General features: G+C 36.2%; 1 protein-coding gene across 1 annotated transcript; it reads left to right on the forward strand.

The window, feature by feature from the left end:
* Window positions 1-759: 759 nt before the first annotated feature.
* LOC145330798 (uncharacterized) lies at window positions 760-7,893 on the forward strand. The gene is made up of 7 exons (XM_080175464.1): window positions 760-856; window positions 1,499-1,553; window positions 2,018-2,081; window positions 3,705-3,792; window positions 6,059-6,159; window positions 6,619-6,807; window positions 7,876-7,893. The coding sequence occupies exons 4-7, from the start codon at window positions 3,762-3,764 to the stop codon at window positions 7,891-7,893; spliced, it is 339 nt and encodes a 112-aa protein (XP_080031590.1). The 5' UTR covers window positions 760-856; window positions 1,499-1,553; window positions 2,018-2,081; window positions 3,705-3,761.
* The last annotated feature ends 3,009 nt before the right edge of the window (window positions 7,894-10,902 follow it).

Here is a 10,902-nt window from a genome sequence, read left to right on the forward strand (position 1 = left end):
GCTTCGCTTTTAGAAAATGAAATATTTTTTGGTGTTCTATTAATTGCATTAAAAACCGAAGAAAATAAGCCATTTATCATTAAATTCTGCTAACTATAAGTGGGGTAAAATTGCTTTCAAAAAAGTTCTCATAAAAAAAAAACACACTGTATAATAGAAGCGTACTTGCGTATATGGTATACGTAATCATATAACTGTTCATTTTTGGGAAACTTTTACATTAGTTTATTACCAACTTTCGTTTGGGAGAAAGCATGATCCATTGTTACTAATAAATAAAAAATGATTTTAATACGAATTTTAGTTATAAAACTATTTATCTTGAAGTCACATGCTTTAAGTGATAAACTTATATTAGCCTTAGAAAGAAGTGATTTTAATAATATAGAAAATACTGTTTATAGTGAATTGAATAAGTTTAAATTCAATGATAAACGTTATAAAAATGCATCTGACGTTCAAAGTGAAAGTTTAAAACATTTAGGAAACCAAATCTTAATATATAACAAAGATGACAACATCCATAATTAGCAAAGCATAAAAAAAATCGGGCAAAAAATTCCCCGTTCCTTTCTCCTACTAATGGATGAGGGAACTGGCTAATGAATGATTTCAATGTTAGCAACCTAAATTAACGAAAATTTTCTCTGTGAAAAATCCACGTATATTCTATAACCATTGTTGTAAAATTACTTTATAACAGTATGCTCAATATAAACTTACATAATATTTTAAGTCCCTATTTAAGAAAAGCTACGATTATAACATTTTACCTAGTCATCGTTGGAATCATTAGAACAAGATTTTGTATATATAGAAATTGAATTAGACCTGATATCTTTAGAAAACCAAATAGGTAAGATGATTTTATTTTCCAGTATGGCTTCGAAATCGATTTATATCCGCTGGATTAAAACCAGTTCTAAGCCATAATGAAAAGTCATATATTGTATATCATTTTTCACGAATAATAAAATCGAAATCATATTATTACCAGTTTTCCCGGGACTTAAATATTTACTATTTGCGGAAAGCTGTCTTTATTACGATGCTAAATTAACTAAATTTAACAAATATAGAATTCTAGATGGTCAAGCCTTTGATTGGACCAATAGTATAACAGTATAGGATCAATCAGAACATATTATTAGTTGGAAAGTGAACACATTTTTGTCCGAAAAAATTGTTTCTTTTATTACAGTAGCGGTTACGCCTCTAGGGGCTCGTTATTATAAGAGGCAAGGAGGGACTAGAAAATTAGCTTAAAACCCCCAGAGGACTTAAATATTAAAATAGAATGACTTAAAAACATCAAAGGAGCTATGTTAAGCTTACCAAAAAAGGAAACTTAATCTGTTCAGTAATTATTGAGATCTTAAGCTTCAGACAAAAAGCACTTACTACTTTATACAACAGGATGTATGAGTATGATAAGTCAGCTTAGAAAAAGGGGGGGGGGGGATATTTTAATTTGCATTAATTAATCCCTTCTATTAAGATTGTTATCTCCAGCACTATGTTTCACAAGTAGTTCCAAAATATAAACAGAAAAGGTAATATTATGTTTCACTACGGCTTTCATTCAGATTTGTTTCCGCTGGAATTTAACCGGTTCGGAGCCACACTGAAAATCCTAAGCGGGATCTTTAAATCATTTAGTGGTGGGCCGGATCGGGGTGCGCCAGAGGTGGTCCAGATTGGCGCACCTTGGAGAATTTTCCATTTCACTGATTAAATCTTTACCAGACAAAAATAGATTGTTCGTGGTTCATCATTTTTCATTTTCATATCCGTGGAAAATACTGTACACATGATACGTAAATGGATGTAGAATATAAGTGGATATATTAGCTTGCTATTTCCCTGCCATTTATTGGTCAGTTCGTTTATCTAATTGGAGGGGATTGGGTAAATGGGGTGGAGGGAGTTGATCGTTATTTTGGGCAGCTACGAGTTTTACTTTATTAGAGTATGTGAAAAACTGGTGTAATATCCACGTTATAATTAGTATATTTAGATCTGATGAAACTATAGACGTACCAATAGCCCAGACAGTTTATCAGTACAGCAAAAAGCCAAGGGTAAGTATTTTTCTCGTATTCATTCGAATCCGGTGGATAGGAACCGGTTCTCATCCATACGAAAAAACTATGTCTAGCATCGTATTATATCCAGTTTTCTACGAATATAGAAATGTACAATCATAAGATTAAAACTTGTTTTTTTTAGCTGGTGCCTTCGGCACCACGGGGCTAAAAAAACTAGTTTTAATCTTATAATTGTACATTCTATATCCGCGGAAAGCCGTTTATAATACGATACGAGAAATAACTATTATTTACTTTAATTGAATACTAGCGGCTTCGCCCCTTTCCTCTAAGGGCTTTGCCACAAGAGATGATAAAAAAAGTTAAGATGAAAAAAAAATAAGAAGGACCAAGGAAATCTTCAGCAAAAAAAAAAGGACCAAGGATATCTCCTACAAAAAAAAAATTTAAAAAAATGGGGCGGGATTTTTTTGTTTTTTGGGGGGTCCCACCCCCCAAGAAAATAGCCTAAAACCACCACAGGACCAGTAGGTATATTCCCTAAAGAGTAGAATCCGATCGGTTCAATGAATACCGAGATCTTAAGCTTCAGACGGACGGACGGATAGACGGACAGACATCATTCTGCTTTGTATTATAGATAAATAAAATTAGAACCATTTTACATTTAAAGGGAATCTAAACAAATGTCTGGAAATGGAATTTTACTTTCCCTTTTCTACCCCCCTCAAGTTTAACACCCCCATGGCAAAGATATGTGCACGCCACTGCCTTTTATTTCAACATTTTGAAACTATCTGTAGCAGAGCTATAATCATTTTAAAAATCTTAGTTAAAGGCCAGAAAATTGATAGAAAGTTCTCTTAACAGTTTGATTTTATGAGGGATCTAAAGGGATAAGACAATGGCCAATAAATTGATGTACATTTATAATTATGATGTACAAAATTTTCCCCTCTGTTGATTACATGCAACTCATTACACCAACTAATTAATATTCAATAAAAGTCCTCAAAGTTGTTAAGCCAACGAATGAGAAAAAGTTATCATAAAACTCTGGAGACTAGTGTAATAAACAGACCAATATCCCCTTCCTACCTGGATTTTATCATGTTTTTAAAAGCGAAGCTTTTCTATAATTAGGGTCGGTCCGTACGTCCGTCCGTCCGAGATAGATAGCTTTTATTCGTTAATTTAGGCATGTTAGAATTGTCCTATCAATTTCAAACTTTGCATGATGATTCCTGTAGTAGTAAGGTACGATTTAGAAAGCGTAGCAACTCTATAATCATTACCAGAATGTCCGTACGTCCATTTTAAACATGTTGGTTTTTTTACTTTTTTATTTTAACAACAAATTTTTATGTGATCTTATTATCCGTTTGATCTGATTTTTGGTATATTGATTCCTGGGACAACAAAGCAAACTCTATAATCAAGTCCTAAAAATGTAAGTATGTCCATAAACATTATCCTGTATCAAGCAGTTTTCCAACAAATTTACTTAAATTTTGCTTCGACTCTTTCGATACTTTTATATTCTGATTATTCAGTTTAGACACTATACAAGTGTTAATGTCCGTTTGTCCTACCGTTTCAGTGCTTCGCTTTTATGGATGTTGTCATCCTTGTAATTTTATCTTTATATATATTTAGAAATGTAAGAGTGTAAAGAGCCATGGTATAACTAGTGGGAGCAGTGCGCTAAGCTACATGAGCTTTGTAGCAGCTATAATTACTCTAGGTAATACATAGTAGTTATGCCCCTAGAGGCTATGGGGGGGGGGGGGGGGGAGCAGTGCGCTAAGCTACATTTGGAGCAGCTATAATTACTCTAGGTAATACATAGTAGTTATACCCCTAGAGGCTGAGGGGGGGGGGGGCAGTGTGCTAATCTACATGAGCTTTGGAGCAGCTATAATTACTCTAGGTAATACATAGTAGTTATGCCCCTAGAGGCTGGGGGGGGGGGGGGGGGGGGGGGGGTGGCAACAGTGCGCTAAGCTACATGAGATTTGTAGCAGCTATAATTACTCTAGGTAATACATAGTAGTTTTGCCCCTAAAGGCTGGGGGGGGGGGGGGGGGGCAGTGCGCTAATCTACATGAGCTTTGTAGCAGCTATAATTACTCTAGGTAATGCATAGAAGCTACGCCCCTAGAGGCTGGGGGGGGGGGCGGGGCAGTGCGCTAAGCTACATGAGATTTGTAGCAGCTATAATTACTCTAGGTAATACATAGTTGATATGCCCCTAGAGACTAGGGGGGGGGGCAGCAGTGCGCTTAGCTACATGAGATTTGTAGCTGCTAGGTAATACATAGTAGTTATGCCCCTAGAGGCTGAGGGGGGGGAAGGCAGTGCGCTTAGCTACATTTGCTTTGTAGCAGCCATAATTACTTTAGGTAATACATAGCGGATATGCCACTAGAGGCTGGGAGGGGGGGGGGGCAGTGCGCTAAGCTACATGATCTTTGTAGCAGCTATAATTGCTCTAGGTAATACATAGTAGTTATGCCCCTAGAGGCTGGGGGGGGGGGGTGACAGTGCGCTAAGCTACATAAAATTTGTAGCAGCTATAATTACTCTAGGTAATACATAGTAGTTATGCCACTAGAGGCTAGGGGGGGGGGGGTGCACTAAGCTATATGAGCTTTGTAGCAGCTATAATTACTCTAGGTAATACATAGTTGATATGCCCCTAGAGACTAGGGGGGGGGGGGGGGCAGCAGTGCGCTTAGCTACATGAGATTTGTAGCTGCTAGGTAATACATAGTAGTTATGCCCCTAGAGGCTGAGGGGGGGGGGAAGGCAGTGCGCTAAGCTACATGAGCTTTGGAGCAGCTATAATTACTCTAGGTAATACATAGTAGTTATGCCCCTAGAGGCTGGGGGGGGGGGGCAGTGCACTAAGGTACATGAGCTTTGTAGCAGCTATAATTACTCTATGTAATACATAGTAGTTATGCCCCGAGAGGCTGGGTGGGGGGGGGGGGGGCAGTGCGCTAAGCTACAAGAGCTTTGGAGCAGCTATAATTACTCTAGGTAATACATAGTTGATATGCCCCTAGAGACTAGGGGGGGGGGGGGCAGCAGTGCGCTTAGCTAAATGAGATTTGTAGCTGCTAGGTAATACATAGTAGTTATGCCCCTAGAGGCTGAGGGGGGGGGGGGGGGGAAGGCAGTGCGCTAAGCTACATGAGCTTTGGAGCAGCTATAATTACTCTAGGTAATACATAGTAGTTATGCCCCTAGAGGCTGGGGGGGGGGGGGGGGGGCAGTGCACTAAGGTACATGAGCTTTGTAGCAGCTATAATTACTCTAGGTAATACATAGTTGATATGCCCCTAGAGGCTGGGGGGGGGGGGGGGGGGCAGCGCGCTCAGCTACATGAGCTTTGTAGCAGCCATAATTACTCGAGGTAATAAATAGCGGATATGCCCCTAGAGGCTTTAGGGAAGTAAATTAGGGGGAAGTTAACGCTCCACATTCAATTTTAGTTTTAAAAAGATAAGATAAAAAAGTTCGGAGGGGTTAGAGGGTTTATAGGGGTGATTTCTTTTGGAAGGGTGGTGAATGGGATACCCTCCCCAAATCTTTTGGATACCGTATATAAGAAGCTGTAAAAGAGAAAAATTTTGACCAGACGGTTAGAGTAATATTTCGATACAGAATTGGTTTTTTTTTTGTTGACTTCTGCTTTTGATCCCTCAGGGCCAATCCCTAAACCTACATTGTAAAGAACCATATCGGTTCAGCATTGAGCAAGATCATTCGGTACAGACAGTCAGACACATAGACATCCTGTTACTTTTAATTCGTAGGATTTGTATTGAAGCTGCTTATTGTGCCTAATAAAGAATGACGTCTTACACTACAAATGGCCAATGATAGGCCAGTAGACATTTTACCATTGGTCAATTAAAATGTATACTGCCCTATCACTGGTCATTTGTATTGTGTGACGTCATTCTTTATTAGGCACTATAGGCTGCTCATTTGTATTGTTTTAGTATTGAACATCAACAATAACGTGAATGCAAATAACAACAATAATAATCTTGATAACCTCAACCTGGGAAACAATAACAATGTGGTCACTAATTTGAACCAGGTAGGGATTCTTTATTTATTTTAGCCAGCTACAAGATTAACTATATTAGAGTACATGATAATCTAGTGTAAGATCCATTAGAAGGGGAGTGGATTTGGTAAAGGGGGTGGATAGTTATTTTTGCCAGCTACAAGCTTCACCATATTAGAGTACATGATAATCTGAAGTAAGATCCATTTGATAATAAATCCCTTTTTTCCAAATTATTCAATTTCTTTTAGAGAGAGAGAGGGGATAATGGGCTGTTTATTACATTAGTCCCCAAAGTTTTATTATAACGTTATCTTATTCGTTGGCTTAACAACTTTGGGGACTTTTAATGGCTTTTGATTGGTTGGTTTTATTAAGTTGAGTGTCTAAACGTGTCAACCCAAAATTGTAATTTTGTAAATTAACATTGGGGATGTACATCGATTAATCGGCCATTGTCTTATCCCTTTTGATTCCTGATTTATCTAGAATGTTGGTAACGTGTACAACTTGATGTTTCCCCCTGGTAGAAGGAGGAAAAGAGAAGCACAAGGAACAAAACATATTCACATAATAGAAGACGACATGTCTGAAAAGCCAAAATTGAAGACGACATTTCATTTGTCCTATTTTTCCCCTTTAGGAGGAACTAAAACATATTTACATCCTTATATTAAAGTAACAAAATGTCTGTCTGTCTGTATGTATGTATGTATGTCTGTCTGTATGTCTGTCTGTATGTCTGTCTGTATGTCTGTCTGTATGTCTGCCTGTGTGTCTGTCTATCTGTCTGTTTGTCTGTCTGTCTGTTTTCCTGTTTGTCTATCTGTCTGTCTGTCTGTCTGTCTGTTTCCACCTGGTAGAAGAAGGAGGAAAAGAGAAGCCTAAGGAACTAAAACATATTTACATTCTTATATTAAAGTAACATGATGCATGTCTGTCTGTCTGTCTGTCTGTATGTCTGTCTGTATGCCTGTCTGTATGCCTGCCTGTATGTCTGTCTGTTTGTTTGTTTGTTTACTCCTTGTAGTAGTAGAAGGAAAAGAGAAGCACAGGGAACTAAAACATATTTACATCCTTTTATTAAAGTAACATGATGCATGTCTGTCTGTCTGTCTGTATGTCTGTCTGTCTGTCTGTCTGTCTGTCTGTCTGTTTGTTTCCCCCTGGTATAAGGAGAAGGAAAAGAGAATCACAGGGAACTTAAACATTATGCACATCCTTTTATTAAAGTAACAGGATCTGTTTGTGTCTGTCTGTCTGGATATAGCTTACCACTGAACCGATATGTTTCTCCTTTACAATGTAGCTTTTTTTAGTTCCTGGGAAGGTTTATAACTATTTTGGGAGCTACCACCAACCTCCCAAAAGAAAACTCCCCTGGAATAAAAGTCTTTCCACCCCTTCCCCCCTCAAAAAAAATTGAAAATGGTTTAGGGTAGACCCTTCTCCCCCCTCCCAAACCTTAAGGGCCCATAAAGGCCTCTATCGGCTTAACCCATAGTCAAAAATATAATTTAAAAGAATCACAGCCAAATTACAGTAAAACACTGAAGGGGGGGGGGAGGGTTACAAAACTGTATCTCCCCATCACAATAACCTTGTGCCGACTCTCAATCGGGTCATTGAAATCAACCAAAAATGTCGGAAATATTAACACAGCCAAGTATTCTATTCTTTTTTTCTAATTTTCACAAAAAACATATTTTTATATTACATAAATCTAAAAATATGTTTTGTGTATAGTTTTTAGACAACTCATAGGCTCACTGGAGAAAAGACAATGCACCCAATTTACAAAAGGACAAATTTATTCAAATATTAATGGAGCCATTTAAATCATAGAATTATTGAATAATATTTTTTTTGATGCTGTGAGTATTGGTGCAAAAAATAGGGACATAATTCCAGTGACGTCATATTTTTCTTTCCCGAAAAAGGGAAGGGGGGAAGAAAATCTCTTCAAAAGAGATGGGGAAAACCCCCTTTTCTCCCATCTCTTTTTTTCTTCCCCCCTTCCCTTTTTCGGGAAAGAAAAATATGACGTCACTGGAATCATGTCCCCATTTTTTGCACCAATACTCACAGCATAATTGTTTTTTTATTTTGAAATAAATGTGAAAATTTCTGAAATTTAGCTTTTTAATTTTACTTGTATAAAAGTAACAGGTTCTGTGTGTGTTTCTGTCTGTACCGAAGGCTCAGATAAACCACTAATCTTTTTACTAATTTCCACATATCTTTGGTGGTTCTATTTCGATTTTTAAAAAAGTATGTCTTTCTATATGTTTTTATTTATTAAAAGCGAAGCTTTTCTATAATTAGGGTTGGAAGGTATGTACGTTCGTACGTCCGAGACGGATAGCTTTTTTCGTTAATTTAGGCATGTTAGAATTGTCCTTTCGATTTCAAACTTTGCATGGTAATTCCTTTAGTAGTTAGATACGATTTAGAAAGCGTAGCAACTCTATAATCATTATCGGAATGTCCGTACGTCCATTTTAAACAAATTTTTAAGAGATCTAATTATCAGATTGTTCTGATTTTTGGTTTATTGATTCCTGGGACAACAAAGTAAAATATTATAAGCAAAGCAACTCTATAATCAAGTCCTAAAAATGCAAGTATGTCCGTAAACATTATCCTGTATCAAAAAGTTTTTCAACAAATTTACTCACAAGTTTGCTTTGACTCTTATTCATTTATATTCTGATTATTCAGTTCTGACACTATACAAGTGTTAATGTCCGTTTGTTCTACCGTTTTAGAGCTTCGCTTTAATGGATGTTGTCATCCTTGTTTTATCTTAAAGAATCTGAATAGTTATTTTAGACATCCTATTACAGACAGCATTATACAGATAGTAAAATGAAAAAAGTAAAAGATTAATTCAAGTTTTGTTGGCCACGAGGGGCTGTTGGCCAACTAATCTGTTATTGATTTTATGATTTTCATTTTATTATTCGTAGAAAATTGTCTCAACAAGATACATGATTTTTTTAGTTTTTCCTGAAGTTATGAGTTTTCATAAAAACAAATCTTGTTAAAAAATGTATTTATATTTTCATGAATGATCATACTCAAGTAATGTATATATTATTATTTGGATGTTGCACCAGATTTTCATGTTCTCTGATAAATTGAAACTTGCAGCTGGCTAAAATAACATTTTACTCCATCCCCTCCTACTGGATGAATGAACTGAAAGCTAAATTGACGACAATTTTTCCCCTGTCATAATATCCAGGTATATATTTTACATCCATTACATTGTTAGGAGATAAAGTTATTGAACTCAACGTAAACAAATTGATTATAAAATTTACTCAAAAGTATCCAAAACACAGGGATCTAAAGGGATAAGCCAATGGTCGATAAATTGATGTAGATTACAATGATGATGAACAAATTTACCCCTTCCATGAATTACAATTAGTCGTTAAAATGTCTAGACTCTCAACTCAATGAACCAACCAATCAAAATTTTATCAAAAGTTGTTAATAAGAAAACGATAGGTATTAACTTTGGGGACTAGTGTAATAAAAAATCCAACAACCCCTCCCTCCCTGCATCAAAATACATAAACTAGGCATAGAGATAAGGTGAGGAAATTTATGGGAAATGAATCCAGTATTACCTATTTTATTTACTTAATTTTTTTCCTTATTTAATTTTATTACGTTATAGTAAATTTGTGGTTGCGCCCCTTCGAAGGACAGAAGAATAGCTTAAAACCAAACTAATCTTAAATAAATATAGCCTAATACCATCCCATGCATGATAGAATTGTTTTTGGATTTCAAACTGTGCATGAGATATTTTTTAAAAAGAAGGTATAATTTAGAAAGCACAGCAAGCCTAATAATTTTCATATAGTTCATTCAAAATATTTTAATTTTTTAGCTAGTTTAAATATTCCCCTAAATGCGCGCTTTTTTACTTCCACTATCAAGATTTTTTACCACCTCCCAAAATCAAAAGACTATATAGTTCGAACCTAGTAATAGTGTCTAACTTTTTATCTTTATGACGTAACAAAAATCGAAGGATGAGAGGGGAGGTGGGAAAGGAAACCCCTAAAAAAGAGATGGATTTTTGTTACGTCACAAAGATAAAAAGTTAGACACTATTACTAGATTCATATAGTTCCACCAGCTTAAAACAGTTCTGAACCATGAAAAAAATACATGTTATAGTTTGTAATGGCCTTTTACTTAAACAATGCGCTGGGTGTGTCTAAACAATGTCTATTCAAAGAAGTAACATTTTCCCAAATATCAAGAAAACATGTTTAAATCAAAATTAATTGTCTAGCTTCCAGAAATAGATAAATCAACTCGTTCAAACATTTCAGTAAATATCATAATCTTTTTTCTAGGGGCAATATACCTTGTCAGGGAACCTAGTAATAGTGTCTAACTTTTTATCTTTGTGACGTAACAAAAATCAAAGGATGAGAGGGCAGGTGGGAAAGGAAACCCCTAAAAAAGAGATGGATTTTTGTTACATCACAAAGATAAAAAGTTGGACACTATTACTAGGTTCCTTGGCAGCCCCGGGGTAAAAATTTTATGGGGGGGGGGGGGGGGAATTTGCGGCGTGCTCTGTGAGCCATTTTACCCCCTAAAAAAAACAAAGTACCCCCTACCCCCTTTTAAAATTTTTATCCCTCCATATAAAAAAGCTTGGCCGTCCTTGTGAACAATCCCTATTTTGTTCAAGGCTTCGCTTTTAAAAAAAATCCACGATACATATTTTGTAAAATATTCTAA

This window comes from Acartia tonsa, chromosome 10 (genome assembly GCF_053477335.1).
Source record: "Acartia tonsa isolate MP-2025a chromosome 10, ASM5347733v1, whole genome shotgun sequence".
NCBI lineage: Eukaryota > Metazoa > Arthropoda > Copepoda > Calanoida > Acartiidae > Acartia > Acartia tonsa.

Bases quoted from the DNA above. Each gene is read 5' to 3' on its own strand.
- LOC145330798 (XM_080175464.1), top strand. From the start codon at position 3,762: ATGAGCTTTGTAGCAGCTATAATTACTCTAG. The intron at 3,793-6,058 runs GTAATACATAGT...GTATTGTTTTAG, and splicing joins AGCAGCTATAATTACTCTAG to TATTGAACATCAACAATAAC. The intron at 6,160-6,618 runs GTAGGGATTCTT...TGATTTATCTAG, and splicing joins TGGTCACTAATTTGAACCAG to AATGTTGGTAACGTGTACAA.